We start from the raw sequence: 19,158 nt of genomic DNA, 5'->3' as shown, positions 1-19,158 counted from the left end.
TTCTCCTCCTCCTCTCCGCCCGGGCGCCGGCGTGCGGCCGCAGCCCGGGCCGGAGCGCGTCACGCGTGTGCGCGGCAGCGCTTCCTGCGGGCGGCGATGGCGGCCGCGTTCTGGGATGCGGGAGCGGAGGAAGGCGGGCGGCGACAGCGGCGAGGAGGAGGGCGACGACGACGGTGATGAAGAAGCAGAAGGCGGAGATGCGGGAGGGTTCACGCTGGACGAGGTGCTGCGCCCCGCCGGCACCAAGGTGAGGGCGCGGGAGCACGTGGCGGCCGGGACCCCCAGCCCGGGACGGGCCCGTGCGGGGTCCCACGCAGATGCTGGGAACAAGTTCTTTGCTCAGGGGCTGCTGAGGCACTGGGACAGGTTGTCCAGAGAACTTGTGGATGCCCCATCCCTGGAGGTGCCCAAGGCCAGGCTGCATGGGACTCTGAGCAACCTGGTCCAGAGGAACGTGCCTGCCCGTGGCAGGGGGGTTGGAACTAGATAGTTTTTAGGATCCCTTCCAACCCAAATAATTTAAGGATTGTGTGGGGAAGCCTTGGGAGTCTTGCCAAACCTTGCACCATATCTGCCTGTGACAGCTCTGCCCTGTCTTCTCAGCAAGATTACCTCATGCTGTGTGCCGTGGACAAGGAGAGCAAGATGGTGGACGGGGTCAAGAAGGACACGATCGATGACCTGAAGGAAAGGGAGCTGGAGGCGTTCATCAGCTCCCTGGAGCTCAAAAAGTATGCAAAGAGTTGCCTGGTGGTGGAGGAGGATGAGGATTGTTATAAGTTGAGGCGAATAATTTGATTCAGCCTTTTAAGATCAATTAATAATTTTATTAATTACAGCAAGCGATAGCAAGCAAAACAGCGCTGGGTTCAGCTGGGAGCCTGGCTCCGCCAAAAGCTGACAACCTTTCCTTCTCTTCAGTCCCTTTTTATCTTGCATGAGTGGGGGTGGTGAGTCTCGTTCCACCGTGGTTATCAGTCCCAAAAACAATGGATTTCACAAGTGGGGTGGTGTGTCTTCTTCCACTTCGGTTTATCAGTTTTCAGCAACAATGGGTTTCCACTGCGGTTATCAGTTCCAGCCAGTCCTGCAAAATCTTTCACAATCTTTGTTTGTGGTTACCAGTCAAGCCTGCAAATTCCATGTCCCGACTTTCCCCCCTTTTATCCTAATTTCATACTTTTGATGAACAAACAAGTCAATGCAGTTTCTCACAAGGATTATGGTGGCAGCAGAGAGAAAGAGAAGCCTCCAAAGAAAGAGAAAAACAAGAAAGAAACAAATTGTTCTTCACTAGAGGGGAAAAAAGGAAAAAAAGGAAAGGAAAAGGCAATCAGTGTGAAAGACACCATGACTGGCAAAAAGAAGCAGGCTGGTGGTGATCAGGGCCAACAGCCTTCTGCAAGAAAGAAAGGCTGGAAGAAGATTTTGAATTTCATGCTAGGCAAGCAATCCTGATCAAACCAGGAATGATCTGGAATACACCAACAAATTCTCTCCAGAGCCACAGAATCAGACACTTTTGTCCAAGTATAAGGCCCTGGCCCAAAAGCTGTATGAACATGAGACAGACCTGTTTAAGAATAAGACAGACTATCAGAAGGGGGTCTCTTTGGCGTGGATTAAAACTGTTGTGTCCTCAGGTACCTTGGCTGACAGGATGGCAGTGATGACCCTTCTCATCCAGGACAGTGCTGTCCACAGTCTCCAATTTGTTGAGAACTTAATAAGCCTCATACAGAAAAAGGGCAGCAGGCAGCAGAGCCTTATGGCTTTAGATACTTTCAAGAAGCTTCTCATTACAGATATCTTACCAGACAATCGAAAATTGTGGTCTTTCTCGCAGAGACCGCTGAACAACATAGTGCAGATGTCGAGTGGCAACAAGGATTCAAGAGACAGGAGGCTGATACTTTGGTACTTTGAGCATCACCTGAAGCTGCAGATAGCAGAGTTCGTGCAGGCCTTGGAAGCACTGAGCCACGATTGTCTGACAGCCACCAAATCCCGAGCGCTGGCTGAAATAAATGGGCCAGGAGACCTGCTCCTCTTTAAGGCCTTTATTAGGTGACCAGCTCTGGGGTGGGGGCCCGAGGCGTCGCGCGCACCACCGCTGCTCCCACGTGGCAACGCGGAGGAGGAGGAGATCGGGTCCACTAGGCAGCAGAGCCGGGGCTTCCGTCCTGGGCACAGGAAGGCAATTTGTGGCTCGTTGCCCGGGGTCCTGATTCCGCAGTCGCGCTGTTTATATTAGTGCGGCATGTCGGTGGCTACTCCGCGGGTCCGGCGCTGTCCAAGGACCTCTTGCCGATTGTCCGATCCGGTCCGTGGCCCTGAATTTGGCGTGGCTTGTTGTCCTTGGGGCTCTTTTCGGGATTTTGCGCTCGGTTCGCGATTTGCATATTTGCTGGAGTCGGCACGGCCGCCATTTTGGGGAGCAGCGGCGGTAAAATCCTGGCGGTCACAAAGTGAAGGACAAGCGGGGCAAGGGGGAAACATAACAAGGGTGCACATAAGGGGATTTTAACGGGGTTTGAACAGTTTACAGCATTTTAATTAACATTTTTAATATAAAACTGAATTTATTCATAACAACTCCCCCCTCTATTTGTTTGATCGGGCTTTTGCCTGCATCAATTAGCTGTCTTGAGCTCCTGGAAATAGACTTTCAATTTATTATAGATCTCCCTGGCATTCTCATGATTTTGTTCTTTATTTTTCATTAACATGATTTTTGTTGGATCTCGGTTAGATCCCTCAGACAACTGGATAGTACCCCTGACTGTGGAAGTTAGCGCCCGAACTAAACAAGGGAAGAGGCAAGGTAGAAACAATAACCCTGCTATGGAGAAAACAGTAATAAAGGCGGCCTTTTTCCACCATGTCCCTTTTAGGGACCAGAACTCGTCCCACCAGTCACTATTTATTAAGGGTGTCCAATTTTGATTTCCAACGTATGCCAATTTGCGAATTTCCTTGGAAATGTTTTTTGATTACTGCACTTCTGTCGTCGATCTCCCAGCAGCACTCTGAGGAGTTAAATTTTCCACATATTCTTCCTTCATCTGCAAGTAAATAGTCTACTGCCAATCTGATCTGGTAAATCACTGCTCTTGTTTGCGATAGTTGGTCACTTACATGGTCAAATGCCAATGCTGTCTGATTAGATACAGTCTCGAGTACTGCTTGGAGTCGAATTATCCTGTTTAACATATAAATTGGGGTGCGATATCCCCAGGACCCATCTTGAGCCCATGTTGCTGGCCCATATGTTTGGATAATTTCTTCTGGGGTCCATACCTTGCTTTTCCAGGTTTGTGTGCCTCCCATGTCAATTGTATCTCTTTTCTTTCGTTGGTCTTTTCTTAAGTCATCATAGACTGGGACTCCTAGGTGTGCTCCTGATTTCTTAGGGAGAAGGAAAAAGGCCGGCTTGATTACCCCTACAGTGCAGCTCCCTGCCCAATCCCCTGGGAGCCTGGTATAGGCCGCATCCCCACAAATCCAAAATAAATATTCTGGGGCTTGCCAAAACCCATCTATTGTCTCTGTTGGAACCTCCCAGAACTTGGATAGTTCTCTAATTCCCCAAAAGGGGTTGGCCCCTTTCTCAGTGCACTTATGAAGTTTATACCCCTCATGATAAATACATCATTTTCCTGTTTTTCCCATGGCCCAGTATGTAAGGGGTTCCTTTGGGACCCATCTTGTCTCTTAGTTTTTCATTATTAGATACCTTTTGCATGCCATCTTTCCTACTTGGGTCTTGTACCTTCTTCCCATTCTCAGTATGCACTCTTTCCCCAATACCTTAGATTTCTGCTCCCATTTTTCTTTTCCCCTGGATGCCAGCGCTTCATTTGGTGGTCTTATTTGTCTCCATTGCAGAACATCCAATGGGCTCAAGCTACTCCCTTCCCACGGCCAGATCTCTGTCATCTGGGTACTCCCACAGACCCAACAGTTAGTTAAATTCAATTCCCTACTTATCTTTTCCACCAGGTCGATAAATAAGTTCTTTCCCACAAAATTGTCAGAATTACCATTTTCATTAATTACTTGTTTCTCTTTTACCAGATCTTTTAGTCCCTCATGCTCGAAACAGAACCATTCCTCTCCTACTGGGCACTCCCCAAGCAGGCGTTGCCTATAAGAGGCAGTGTTCTTTGTGGTCCAATGTTTTTCCGTCTTCCTGACAAGTGATTAATTGGGAGTGGTTAAAGCAGCCTGGATTTATATTGGTATGGACTCTGAATAGGGACCTCAAGTCATCCCCATCATAAATGGGGTGGTAACACTTTGTGCAAGGGTTTCTTTCTCTACTGAGAGAGCCCTCCAGTATTAGCAGCAACATTAACTTCCCCAAGAGTCCGGTAGGGGCCCTCTTCCCTTTGTTGACACCCCCCGGTCTTGCCTCTTGGGTCTGAGGTTTCCCTAAGAGTCTTTTACTATTGGCTGCCTCACTCCTTATTAGTTAATTTTTCTTATCACCTCTTTAGAAAGTACTCAGTAGGAGAAATTATTCCCTATGGAGGGGGTTCAAACCTCTTAACACTTAAAACATTAAAACATTAAAACAACTCTGACTTGTAACAGTTCTTAACAGCAATGCTAATAATATTTCATTTGGCACAGTCCTTGTTTCCTGTTTTCTTTTTGAGTGTGATTTTCAGGTTTTCTGGGTCCCGGACTACCCTCCACTCTCCCGGATTAGTGTGAGATGTCTTGTCTGTTGGTTTCTCAGAGGATGCAGAGGAGTCAGATGTCTGGCTTGGAGATGACACTGGCCCTTTGATTCTGGTAATATGGGTCCAACCCTTCTCCTGGGTTCGTACTGCAGTGTGGGTGGTCAGCAATACCTGAAAGGGACCTTCAAATTTTGGGGTTAAGGGAGTGTTATTCCAAGACTTAATTAGTACCCAATCCCCAGGCTGAATACAGTGCACATTGGTGTCATGGGGGGAAGTTTGGGGTATATATCCCTTTTTCCTGAGACCCTCTAAACTCCTCCCAATAGCTCTTAGATATTTGTGGGTAGCCTCTTCTCCATCATCATAGTTGCCAACACTGTATGGGGATAGCAGAAAGGGGAGTCCGAACATCATTTCGTAAGGGGACACTCCTATGTCTGCTCTAGGCCTTGTTTGAATTCGCAGTAGAGCCAGGGGTAGACACTTGAGCCAATTCAGTTTGGTCTCTGCTATTAATTTGGTTAATACATTTTTCAGGGTCTTATTCATTCGCTCGATTCGGCCTGAACTCTGGGGGTGCCATGGAGTATGTAATCTCCATTTTATCCCTAATGCCTTGATTACCTGCTGTAATGCCTGAGCAGCAAAGTGAGGTCCACTATCAGAATCAATAGTATTTACCAAACCATATCTGGGAAGGATTTCCTCCAGGATCAGTTTTGCGACCACTTCTGCGGTTTCCTTCTTTGTGGGAAAAGCTTCCACCCAATGGGTGAGGTGATCTATCATTACTAATAGATGTTTGTACCCTTGTACTGGAGGCATTTCAGTGAAGTCTACTTGGATATTTTGGAAAGGTCTGAGAGCCAATTCTCTTCCTCCAGGTTCTACTTTTCTCATTACCTTCTGATTTATCTTTTGGCAAATTATACATCCTTTAGTTATTGCTTTGGCCAGATCATATATTCCTATACAAAGGTTTTCCCTGAGGAGGTGGTCGCATAACCCCTGTGTTCTCCAGTGTGTCAGTTTGTGTATCTCAGTTAGTATCTTTCGGGCTAATTCTTGGTTTAAAAATCTCCTCCCATCTGGAGTTAGCCACTCCCCTTGCTTCCCCTGATGTAGCTTTAGTTCCTCTATAGCCTTTCTTTCCTTTTCACTGAATATTGGCTCAGCTTCATCCCCTCTTTGTTCTGTCCCTCTCTCCAACCTTAGGATCCTAATTGGTTCCCCTTGTTCCAAAGCTGCTTCCTTGGCTGCCTGGTCTGCTAGTCTGTTTCCTTTTATTTCCAGGGTATTCCCCCTTTGATGTCCTCTTACATGTATCACTGCTATCTCAAATGGTTTCTGCAAAGATTTCAGCACTAATTTCACCAGCTCAGTATGCACTAGGCCTTTACCTTTTGAATTTAAATACCCTCTTTCTTCCCATATTTTTCCAAACGTGTGGAATATCCCAAATGCATATTGTGAATCAGTATAAATAGTGCCATAATCCTCCTCCAATAAATCCAATCCTCTTTTTAGAGCATAGACCTCGCAGCACTGGGCTGACCAAGTTGAAGGCAGCTTCCCCTTTTCTATCACTTCCATATCTTTCCCATCTATTATTGCATATCCGATGTGGGAACTCAAAATGTCTCTCAGACATTTTTAGAGCTTCCAGGCCTTGGTCAGAAGCATTTTAGACCCTGGAAGACAGCTGAAAAACAGCTGTGATTTTGAGTTTGAGCCATGGAATGAATTACCAACCTTGGAGGTGGAACAAGCAATCACAAAAGGTTAGATAGTATAGTAAAAGTAGTTACAAAGTAGAGGGGAAATTTTTTTAGTATTGTACAGGGGGGTTTTAACACATGTACAGGGGGGTTTTCACTTTGTACATGGGGGTCAGAAGTTCTAAGATGGAGGAAAGTGGGCTGATCCTGTTCTTCCTCCTTCTTTTTCCTTACCTCCATGTTCTTGGTGATGTTGGCACTCACAGATTGGTTTAGAGTAGAAAAACACTTGGCAACGTAGGTAGTAGGTATTGGGGAATAATTGTAAACATGTTATACGTAATATATCTTATAAAAGATAGCAGCAGCCCTGGGCGGAGGAAAAGACGAAGAAGACAGCAGATAGAGAGGATGTCAGGGTGTGTGTGCCTCTACCCAGGCAGCTGATCAAATAGCCACAGTCCAAGAACATAATCTGTTAGATAACTAGCAATAAACTGCCTTGACACCGAACAGCTAAAGCCTGCGGAGTTTTTATTTGGAAGCACGGGTTGGAGGAGGAATTTCACCACCACATGAGACCCCAAAGCAAGGCCGGGGTTCTCACAATTGGCGTCCCTTGGTGAGCATCAACAAAAAGAAGAAAAAGAAACATCAAACAACCTCCAACCTTCATCCGCAGAAAAAGAAAGAAAAAAAAAAAAAAGAAGAGCAGTACACACTCTCCGCAATTTCAAGAAGAGAGGGAGTGGAAAGCTCAAGATAAGAACCTGACCTTCACCAAGGCATTTCGTCTGGAGGACAGCCAGGAGGAGAGAAACCAGAAGCGCGCCTGGGATTCCTCGCCTATGGCCTGCTGGACCATGGACAGTGCCATCTCTGGACTGACTTCATGCTGACTCAGCTTTTGGTGAGAATGGTCGAAATTAAGAACATGGGGGGGGAAGGACTTTTCCCAAGGACTCACCAAAGATTTTTTTTTAGCCCTATAGGGCGAAACTTCTACCCATCAGGTAGAGACAGCCCAAATGAAATGAAAGCTTTGTTATCACAGGTGCGGTGTAGTCACTCGCACACAGATGTATATTTTTTCTTGGGATTGAATTTTTGGCAAAGGATCAATAAGTAACTTTATTACTGAGCCACAAAAGGACAAAGAGATAAGACTGCCGCAAAACTTTTGCTTTTAACAAGGACAATATTATAGCCAGCTCTACGGCATGGCACGTCTGGCCGGACAGCTGGGGTTTCTATGGGAGCACAAAGGGGGAAGATCGCCCAGCCAGCAGCTTGGGGCAGTTTTCCTCACCACAGATCCAGGGGAAGCAGGACTGCCTCCCATGGACAATCAGGGAATGGTCTGTCATCATGCCCTGTGTGTCCGGGTTCCCACTGTACCTCAGTTTCCCTCGAACCTCAATCCCTGAGCTCCTCCAATGCAAATCCCCCAGACAGAGAGATAAGCCAAGCACAGCCGCAGCCCCCGGTGGGGGAAGGGACCAAGCGCTGCTCGAGTCCACACCCGCGACGAGAGGGGCAGTGGCGGCAGTGTCTCCGCGGGGGAGGGTGCAGAGGGAGTGCAGAGCAGAGAGGGAAGAGGAGGAGAGAGGAGAAATCCTTCACAGCTGCGCGGGCAGGGAGTTCAAAACAGCCTGCGGTGCAGGCAAGAGGGGTGCAGCGGGAATAGCGCAGACACAGGGCGGCAGGGGCGCGGGTGCAGCGGCCAGGCATCCCGAGTGTCCCGTGACGCGTTCGGTGTCAAGAATCCGTGAAGCCGCAAGAGCGACCACCCAAGAGGCGGGGGCAGCTCCCGGACCGCGGCAGCCAGTCCCGCTGAGGAAATAGCAGAGGGACAGCGAGAGGCGTCCTTTGCGGCAACTCAAGGCAGTGGGCACGCACATGAAGGTCGAGCAAAACCCGAGAGCCACGGGTGCAAGGAATTTCTCGCATCTGGAACGCGTGGGACGGGCGTAGGCAGGGCGGGGCCGGCGCGTGCGGGCTGTGGGTGCTGGAACAGAGTCAGGAGAGGGGCAAAGCGAGATGGGAGACATCGGGGCTGAAATGGGAACAGGAAGGTGATTACGTCAGCCCGGGGGGGGGGACGGCAGTGGCTCTGAATCAAAGGCGGTGCGAGTCGGAGTCAGGGGAAAGCACAGCCGGGACCAGAGCAGGAGCGTCCACACTCCCAGGGTGATGCAGGCAGGGACAGGGAGTGGCCAGGATGACTCAGGGCATGGTCCGTCGCGGTTCCCATGGCAACAGCCAGCACAAACCCACAGCAACCCCTGTCAGTTTCAGACATGGCCAGAACAGAACAGTTATTGCAACAAGAATCAGTTACACATGGATCAGTTGTTAGAAGAAATGTTAGACTGAAAGTTTATCAGGAATTAGTACGGGGTTTGCAAATGTAAATCAATTGTCAGAAGTGCAAATTGGAGAGCGGAGTGCATGGAACCGTGGCGCGGGGTCTCTCGCATCTCGAGCGCGGCACGGAGACAGATGGCGTCAGCAGCGGCCGCCGCCAGCCAGCCAAGTGTCCACAAACTGCGCGGCGACCTCACGGAGGGGGGGAATCCCGAGCGCGGGACGCGGCGCGGGGCGCGGCGGCGGCGGGGAGCGGCGGTCGCGCGCTGATGATGTCAGCAGAGCGCCGAATCACGCTGAGCGGGGACAGACACCGGGGCCGGGCGGGACGACCCGAGCGGGACTGGAACGGTGCCAGGTTCAGTCGGGCGTGAGAGGGGACATTCCCGAGCTCACGACCGTGGCCGGGGTCAGCGCGGCGGGGTGCAGTCGGGGCTGGTGTTCCTTCTCTCATTCCCATGGCGACACAGACAGAGACGGGTGAATCCAGAATGCACACTGCGTTTGCAGAAGTTAAAGCGAACGCGAAAGTGTTTGAGAGGGACAGATTGCAGGAATGGGTCCAGCGCAGCCGACACTGGGTGTGAGCGGGGACTGAGAGCAAGAGAGAGACACAGTCACCCCAATGCAGGCAGAAGTGGGGTGTGACTGTGCCAGAACTGCTCCCCTCCACACCACTCAGGCTGTCCAACCGGGTTCTGGGCAGAGCCAAGGCAAAGATTTCCTCGGTCACTGCCTCTCCACAGCAGAGCTGCGGTGTGACAGATGCCGAGGTTTTTTCCACTGCAGTGCATATCCAAACATTAACAACAAATACACGGCACAGCCCAGAAACCACAGCAGCCAAAGTAAACAACTTTTTGCAAAGCACATCTATTGCACCAAATGTCCCACAACAATGACGAGATGGAATTCCAACATTCACCCAAAAAATAAGATACAATTAAGTCGCCACTTGAAATCATAAGGGTCTCCTTCAAACTTCTCCAATGTTTCTAAACGCTAACCCCAGATTTCTTAGTTAGGTGAGAGAATTGATCAGCAGATGCACCCATCCGGTGTGATATTGTTTATAGAACACAATGTGAAAAAGAGATATCATAATGAGAATTGAGATAGAAAATTGAATAGCATGAAACTTTAGTAATTTATTATGTTAAGGTTTAAGTTAAGTTGTATTTTAGCATTCTATTAATAATAGAATTGAATTTTATATATAGTTTAAGTTTAAGTTAAGTATTGTTTAATTAGAGTATATCACTTTAAGTTTATCTTAGTTTGGGCCCTGAAAAAGTTAAGTTTATAAGAGTTTAATTGATAATGGATTTATATATTGATAATTTGATATATATATAGGTTTCATAAAGTTAATATAATTTAGGGATTTTTTACCAATATTTTATATGTTAAGTTTAAGTAATGTTTGATTCAAAAATTATTTTAAGTTTTTCAAAGGTCAAGTTTGTTTAATTAACAAAGTTTAGTTGTTTTTCTTTAAGGATAATAAGGTTTTGACTGAAAGAGTTTATGAGATGATAATGAATATTAAGTTAAAGGGAAGACACAGTCTATCGGATTCTTGGTTTTATTTTAGTCTTTTCTGTTTTATTGTAAGTTTATCAGTGTATAAGAGTCTTGAAGAAATTTATTCTGAGTTTTTCTGAGATTGATTTCATTGTTTAATGATCACTTGTTTATTTTGTGATTTCTTTGTGTAATGATACAAAGGGTGTTTGTTTCCAAATTCTTTCTTTTGCGTTTAACTATTTAAGTGTTTTATAAATGTTATTGTTAAGAAATTTTATCATGTTATCAGGTGAAGCTCTGTGCTTTGTTTTTTTTATATAGCAAATTTTCGTATGTTTTATTGTTGTTTTTGTAATCTCATCCAGGTTACATGTCATTCTGAAGTTTCATTTTGGATTTTAACTATGTCATGCATTTTTCTAGGTGAACTCTCTGGTTTGTTTTTATATCTCTTGTGAGTGGGATCATTTCTATTTTTTAACATTCTTGAATGTTTTTCAGAAGATCTCAGAGACAGATGCCTGAAGCATTCTGACAGCCTTTTGTTAATGTTAATTTTATGTTTTCTTTCAATTGAAAAAACATCTGTTTCCTTCAAAGGAGTTTCAAGAAGAATGGATCCTCATGTCATTTGATCAATTTATCAGTTTGAACTTTGAGTGTTTATTTTATATGAAAATGTTATAATAAGTTGTTATGTTTTAGGTATCATATATGTAATGTTAGTATAAGCTTTGTTTATGATAGTATGTTAAAGACCATCACTCCATTTTAAAGTTTGGGTTTTGGCCAGGCCCTGATTTTAACTTGGACGGATGAGTTTGCCAGCAAAATTCAGAGGTTTTTACACAAAAATGAATGTTATATAGATCATTTTGATCCACCAATTCGATCCTACACATGTGACAGCTGACACAGCTTTGGGGTGAGACTTGTCAGCCCTGCCCGGGAAGGGATGTCAATTTTCACTGGAAACAAATGTTTCAGCTGTTTGCAGACTCTGAACCACTAGCACAATGTTTCTGATAATTATGCTTTGTTCAATTTTATATATGTTATTTAGAATCTTTCTTTTGAACTCTTTTGAATTGTTATTGATTTTGATAAGTTTTCTGCATTTTATTATTAAGGTATTTTGTCTTGTTCTATATTATGTTTTATATTTCAACCTTCTTGTTTCAAAAGAGAAGAAGAGAAAGAGAGAAAAAAGAAAAATGGTGTAAAGAGAAAAAAGAGAAGAAGTGAAGAAGTGCCTGAAATAAGGCTGGAATAAGTAATGAAAATTTTGTATATTTTAATCTTTTGAGATAATTCTTTTGTAGATTTGATTTCGCTGATTGTCGAGGAAAATATGAGGAGAGTGCCAGACACTGGACGGATCAAATTGAAAAAATCAGTCAAGTTAATAACTTTGAGCAAGGATCGTGGTAATGTTTTCATAAAAGTTTAAAGTAGGTGTTTGTTTTTATCTTACAGGCCCTCAAAAAATGTTCTTATAGATTTAGAGATAATGGCTCAGATCATTGTTAAAGCAAACACCAGATTTCTGGCAATGTCAGGCAAAGATTTCTTAATCATTCATTTACATTTAAAGAAAAAAAAAATATTTTGAGTGGACAATCCAAAGTCACAAGATTTTTCAATCACGTTGTTAGAATACCCAGAAGTTAGCGCAGTTCATTTTTTAGCTCACAAAACGTTAAATGCAAAAATACAATTCCAGGGGACACCCCTCCAAAAGGTTCTGAAGTCCTTTTCGGATCATGTGGAGGGATGGCATGTCTGGACACAGTTCCTTTCTGTGGCTCACTTTGAACCTCCAGAGTTGGAAATTTTTTGGGTCCACAAAAATGGAATTTGGTATCAAATTCAATCCATTGAAAGTGACAAAGATAGATAATCATATAGTAGATATCATTCCAAATCAGTTCTTTTATAAAAATGCTGTCATCCTGGTGCAATCACACCAAAGTGACGAGCAAACTATCCCTTCAACACTCAGCCACTTTACCGAAGGAGTGTTTTTTGATTTGCGGGGACAGAATTTGGCCTGCTATCCCTGCAAAAGTCAAAAGCAGTCCATGCAGCGTTGAGGAACTTTCATTAATAACGCCTGATTTGAGAACTTTAAAGGAGCAGACACACAGGAAAGAAAAAAGATTCTTTGAACAATATAGCCAAATTGTGATGATGGTGTTTATACCTAGGACAAGGCTCGAAGAATTGCAGTAGCAATTTTCTCACCCCAAACAGCGTTGGGGGTGACCTTGACACAATTGGACCACATAGCATGCCGGATTGAGCAAACACAGTCGTGCCATTTCGTCTGCACTGAGTGACATGTTAACAGATATCAGCAGTGCAAGACAAGCGGTACTTCAGAACAGGGCAGCAGTTGGTTATTTGCTGCTGTCACATGGGCACAGATGTGAAAAATTTGAGGGGACATGCTGCATGAACTTGTTTGATCATTCAAAATCTATTCATGAAAATATAAAGCAAATGCAAAGTAGTATCAGCAAATTGAGAAAAAAGAAACTTACAAGATTCTGGTGAGATGATTTCATTGGCTTTTTAATCTTTCACCATTGTGGAAAAAACCTTTTTTTTAAAATAGTGTTTTATATTCTTATAGGGTTTGTAGTTCTACTTGTTCTGCCATGCATTTTCATGTGCATTCGAAGAGCCTTGAACAACATGGCAAAGCAGGTGTTTCTGGTTCAAACAGAGAGGGGAGATGTGGGAACTCAAAATGTCTCTCAGACATTTTTAGAGCTTCCAGGCCTTGGTCAGAAGCATTTTAGACCCTGGCAGACAGCTGAAAAACAGCTGTGATTTTGAGTTTGAGCCATGGAATGAATTACCAACCTTGGAGGTGGAACAAGCAATCACAAAAGGTTAGATAGTATAGTAAAAGTAGTGGGGAATTTTTTTTAGTATTGTACAGGGGGGTTTTCACTTTGTACATGGGGGTCAGAAGTTCTAAGATGGAGGAAAGTGGGCTGATCCTGTTCTTCCTCCTTCTTTTTCCTTACCTCCATGTTCTTGGTGATGTTGGCACTCACAGATTGGTTTAGAGTAGAAAAACACTTGGCAACGTAGGTAGTAGGTATTGGGGAATAATTGTAAACATGTTATACGTAATATATCTTATAAAAGATAGCAGCAGCCCTGGGCGGAGGAAAAGACGAAGAAGACAGCAGATAGAGAGGATGTCAGTGTGTGTGTGTGTGCCTCTACCCAGGCCACTGATCAAATAGCCGCAGTCCAAGAACATAATCTGTTAGATAACTAGCAATAAACTGCCTTGAGACCGAACAGCTAAAGCCTGCGGAGTTTTTCTTTGGAAGCACGGGTTGGAGGAGGAATTTCACCACCACATGAGACCCCAGAGCAAGGCCGGGGTTCTCACAATCCAGAGGCTCTCTTTCCAGCAATCATTCTAGAGGACCCGTCTGTAAACAATATTCGCCCGTACGGTAAAGGTACATCCCCAAGGTCTTCCCTTACTTTTGTCTGCATGTCTATTAATTCCACACAATCATGTTCCAATTTGTCCTCTGGCTTCCTGGAGAGGAACTGGGCAGGATTAATACATTTAGAGGTATCAAGACTTAGATTCTCACTGTCTATTAGCATCACCTCATATCTTAAAATTCTAGGGTCTGTGAGCCATTGTTGTGCTCTTTGGCTGAGGATTGTCCTGATATCATGTGGTGTGTGCACTTTAATTTTCCCCTATAGTGTTAACTTCTGGGCTTCCTCTATCAGGATTGCTGCAGCTGCTATTGCCTGGAGACAGCTAGGCCACCCCCTAGCCACCGGGTCCAGTAGCTTTGATAGAAATGCCACTGGTTTCCTGGACCCTCCCCATTCCTGGGCAAGTACCCTGTAAGCAATTCCCTCTTCTGCACTCACAAACAAATCAAAGTCCTTCCTGAGGTCAGGCAGACTTAATACTGGGGCTGAGGACAACTTGCTTTTTAAATCCTGCAATCTTTGGTCATCATCTGACGTTCATTTGATTGGCTCTGGGTCTACTAGTTTATTGTATAAAAATTTCACACTCTGTGAATAATTATCCAGCCACAGCTTACAATATCCAAATAGCCCCAAAAGTTTCCGCACATCCCTCTTTGTTTTGGGAGCTGGAATAGACACTATCCCTGCTATTCTCTCAGGGCTCAGCCTTTTATACCCGCCTCCAATTATGTGCCCCAAATAAGTGACCTCTGACTCTCCAAATTGCACTTTGTCCCGTGATACCTTCAGCCCCTTTTCTCCTAAAAAGTTCAATAGCCGTACACTCATAGTCCTGACTTTCCTCTCTTGCTCTCCTGATACTAATAGATCATCCACATCTTGCAATATCTTGGTCCCTTCTTCCTGCTGAAATTGCTCCAATAGCTCCTCTAGAGCTTGCCCAAACAAATTTGGGGATTCCATAAATCCCTGAGGTAGGCGTGTCCACCTCAATTGTATCTTCCTATTCCTGTCTGGATATTCCCATTCAAAGGCAAACCAATCCCGACACTCCTCCACTAGGAGGCATGACCAAAAAGCATCCTTTAGGTCTATTACTGTAAACCAGATATGTTCTCTGGGAATCTGATTCAGTAAGGTATATGGGTTGGGTACCACTGGATGTCGGGCAATAGTCCTCTTATTCACTTCGCTTAAGTCTTGTACTAGTCTGTATTTCCCTTCTGCCTTTTTAACGGCCAATATGGTTGTATTATGTGGCAACATGCAAGGTTCTAAAATGCCTTCCCTTAACAGATGGTCTATCACAGGTGCCAGCCCTCTCTTCCCTTCCACTGAAATAGGGTATTGCTTTACCCTTATGGGGGGGGGGGGTGTCTTTATGCATTTCCACCTTTATAGGTGTTATATCCAGATATCCATATTTCCCTTCCTCTGCCTACACTTTAGGATCAATCTCCTCCAGATCTCTCTGAGTTAGTCTCATCAGCTTTACAACCATTTTCCCATTCTCCGGGAGGATTCCCACCCCCAGTAAAACCTGTAAATCTCTGCCTAACAAATTGGTTTCCAGGCTAGGCAAATAGAGTATGTCCACCACACACTGTCTAGAATTTCCTTGAATTCTTACATCTTCTATGATTGGGGCTTGGAAGGGTTTTCCCTCTGCCCCCAATACTTCACATGTCTTGTTTCCAATACTTGTTCCTGCTGGTAATTTGTTTATGCTAGATCGATCGGCTCCTGTGTCTACCAGAAACTCAAAATCTTCACCCTGGGGACCCACGTTAAAATTTACTAGATGCTCCTCTTGATGTTTCATGGGCTCCCCCATCACATAGAGCCCCTGACACCCCTAATCGTCCCTTCTCAAGACCTGTTCTAGGGCCTCCTGTTCTCTGGAAATCTCCTCATCTCTCTGTAGTTTCTTACAGTCCCTTTAAAAATGTCCGGCCTCTCCACAATAACAACAGGTCCTTCCACCCGATCCCCCTTCCATCCTTCCCAGTCTCCCTCCTTCCCTCCTTGGTCCTGGCTTCTCCCAATTTCGCCCTCCCGAGGGTATGAATCTGTCCTGGTTCGCACCTATGGGTCTTGCCGAAGTATGACTCTCAGTTCCCACAATTTCCCGAGCCACTGCTACCATAATCTTAGCCTTGGTCTGGGCTTTCTCCTCTTCCCTTCTTAAGTAGACCTTCAAGGCTTCCTTTAGCAACTCATTTATTCCCTTCTCCTGCCAATCTTCGATTTTCTCCAACTTTCTCCGGATATCAGGCCATGCTTTTGTCACAAACTGCACTCTTAAAAGCACCTGCCCCTCCGGACTATCAGGGTCTATATTTGAGTAAAGCTGGAAGTTCCTCCTTAGCCTATTAAGCCAGTTCGCAGGTGGCTCATCCTTTTCCTGTGTCCCCTCAAAGGCCAGCCTAGTATTGCTGCTTTGGGGAACTGATTCTTTTATTCCTTAGGTTATCAGCAACCTGTAGTCCTTCATATTCCTCCTACCCTCTTCATGATTGGAAGCCCACCCGGGGTCTACCAAGGGCATTTTCACATCTCCAGGGAGACCCATTCTATTTTCACACTCCCAGATTCGTACCCCTGCTGCTCTTATCATCCTAACCTCCTCTGGGCAGAATAGGATGTTTAGGATGGAGTTCAACTCCCCCCAGGTGTAGATGTTAGGTCCTAAAAACTGATCCACCTGGTTGGAGATCCCCACAGGATCTTCTACCAAATTCCCCAGCTCCTTCTTAAAGCTCCGTACCTCTGAGGCCGTCAGTGGCACATTCACAAACCCCACTCCTCCCAGCGCTCCCCCCATAGGCACCTCCCTGAGAGTCATCATCTTTTCGGGCTTCATCGTTCTGGACCTAGTGTTACACCAAGGACCTTCACTATCCTGAGCTGCTGAGTCAGGTGTGTTCGAACCCCAGTCCAGAGGTGGTAAGGGGACGGATGTTGGTGCCGGAGAGGAGGACCAGCCCGGTGGGTTAGAGTCTGAAGCTGGGTTCTGGTGTGAGGGTTCACCTGGGGAAATAGGGAGAGTTACTATAGGGGCGGGGGAAGGTTCCGCCCCAGGGTCAGGGACCTTAGGTGGAATCAAGGATGCTGTTGGAGGAGGAGGAGAATTTGGGGATATTGCCGAAGGAGTCGGCCCGGAGAGAGAGATTGGGGGTGCAGTTTGGGTAGGTGCTGGGAGGGTAGATACAGGGTTAGGGTTTGGTAATATTGGGACATTAGATGGGGGTGGTAGTGGGATGACAGCTGGAGGGGCTAATACGGGAGGTAAAGGGTTGAGGTTCAGGTTTGGGTAAAGTGGGGGTGGAGGAGGTGGTAGATGGTCTAGAGGATCCCAGGTCTTATGGGTGGCTTGTTTCCCTCCGCTTTCCTCCTCATTCTCTCCCTTTTTCTTTAACTTATGGATTTTAGCGCTCTCATGGCTGATATTTCTCAGCCAGCATGCGGCATATTCCATCTGCTCCACATCTGGAGCCTCCTGTGTTTTTAAATAATTGTTCAGCTGGGAGCACATCCACTGGTCACTTGTTCCACACCGAGGCCATTTCCCTGGCAATTTGTATGTGAGCCAAACCTCAGTACAATAATAGATCATTTTTACTTGATCTAGTGTCCTGGTGGCCTCCCGTGACTCCCAGCGGTCTAACATCTGCCCTAATGGGCTCTCCAGGGGGATATTTTTCACCTCTTTGTCTTGGGGCATTCCTCTCTTACTCACACACTTTCCCATTTTTAAACTTCTAACTTAAATCCTCTCTAAGGTGCCCCTACCCGAACGGAAAAGTACTGACGGGCAACACAAAATCTCTTTTTCTTTTCCCTCCTTTCTTTCCTGTGAGGCAGGCACCCCCACAAATTTGCCCATTTGATTTGCAAAACGAAGGAGGGAACCAACAACTTAACACACTCCTCAAACAAAACTGCTCAACTCCAACACAAACCTTTTCCCCCCAATCTAACTTAATCCCTCTCAAATACTCACTTACACTCCAGGGGACAAACACACAAGAATACACTCACACTCGCTCACCCGGGTGATCACACTCACACCTCTTCCCTCCGTCCTCTTCTATGAGGTGGGCGCCCCCACGGATTTGCCGGTTTGTTTTACAAGATGAGGGAGGGAACTACGGCACCGACTCCCTAGGCCCACCCCCTAGGCCCCCTCGATGCCAGGGCCCACCCTAGTGGTATGACCCCCTAGGTACCCCCGTGCCTTGCCTGCTCCTGGGCACTTGTTAGGCCTCACCAGCCAGGGTACCCCGTACCAGAAGCCCCCTGCGCCAGGACCTTCCTTGGCCTGACCTCCCGCCGGGTCGGACGGATCCTCCCCCGGGTCAGACCGCCCTGTTCTGGTACGGCCCCTTCCTCGATTTGATCAAGGAGGCAGGAAGGGTCCAGGAGACTCTGGTCTGCTCCCCCTATCGCCGTCCGCCCGAACGGGCTTGACCACCCCTCCCCAGCAGAGTGGCCTAGTTGATAGGGATGCGTGCGGGTGTGTGTGGCGCCTATCCTCGCCCTCCACCGGACTCCCCACCCCAGTGCCCTTGGGCGTGGGTTTACGGCTCCCCCCCGGGACCACGGCAGCACGCCACCTACGGTGCTTCTGGCTCGACCCTAGGAAGTCAGGGCCCTCGTGAGCACTCGATGCCGGCAGTGCCTGGGGGCACCCTGTGACTGCGTGGGACTCACACAATGCCCGGGTAGTCCCCATGCCCGAACCTACCCAAGCGGCTCCGGTTCCTTCGGGGGAACCTAACCCCTCGCGTGCCACTCACTCTTAGGCTATCCCCTGCACACTCAGCGGGGGGCCTCAATAACCCCGGGAGACGCCTCTTTCACTCCTCCTCCTTTCACTTCCCCCCGTTCCCGGCCGGCCCCCTCGCAGGAGTCCAGAACCGCGGTACTAAGGGGTCTAACTCACTTCGAGGGTCCGAGCTGCCGGCTCTCGTCTCACTCACACCTCACTCGCTCGTCTCCCACGCCCGCCACTGGGGTTCTCACCCTCCGGCGCTCCTCTGCGTCGTCTGCCCCGAGCTGGTCCCTCGCTGTCCGGGTCTGTCCAGCAGTCCTGGAGGTCCAGGAAAGGCGGCCGTCTTGATCCTGGCTTCCTCTTCAGGTGTGGCACAGATCCCGGACGAGCCCCCAGCTGAAATAAATGGGCCAGGAGACCTGCTCCTTTTTAAGGCCTTTATTAGGTGACCAGCTCTGGGGTGGGGGCCCGAGGGGTCGCGCGCACCACCGCTGCTCCCACGTGGCGACGCAGAGGAGGAGGAGATCGGGTCCACTAGGCAGCAGAGTCGGGGCTTCTGTCCTTGCGGGCGTGCCCAGGAAGGCAATTTGCGGCTCGT

At 47.0% G+C, this 19,158-nt stretch overlaps 1 protein-coding gene across 1 annotated transcript in view; it reads left to right on the top strand.

Moving 5' to 3' along the window:
• The first annotated feature begins 4 nt into the window (after positions 1-4).
• Positions 5-19,158, top strand: part of CEBPZ (CCAAT enhancer binding protein zeta) — a 41,190-nt gene continuing 22,036 nt past the window's right edge. Inside the window, 5 exon segments of the mRNA XM_085576965.1 lie at positions 5-247; positions 604-772; positions 1,208-1,402; positions 1,405-1,467; positions 1,470-2,012. Coding sequence (XP_085433091.1) covers positions 116-247; positions 604-772; positions 1,208-1,402; positions 1,405-1,467; positions 1,470-2,012 — 1,102 coding nt within the window. The 5' untranslated portion in view covers positions 5-115.

The sequence above is a fragment of the Lonchura striata genome, chromosome 3 (genome assembly GCF_050655825.1).
Source record: "Lonchura striata isolate lonStrDom1 chromosome 3, ASM5065582v1, whole genome shotgun sequence".
NCBI lineage: Eukaryota > Metazoa > Chordata > Aves > Passeriformes > Estrildidae > Lonchura > Lonchura striata.
This window is presented reverse-complemented; position numbering and strand designations above follow the sequence as displayed.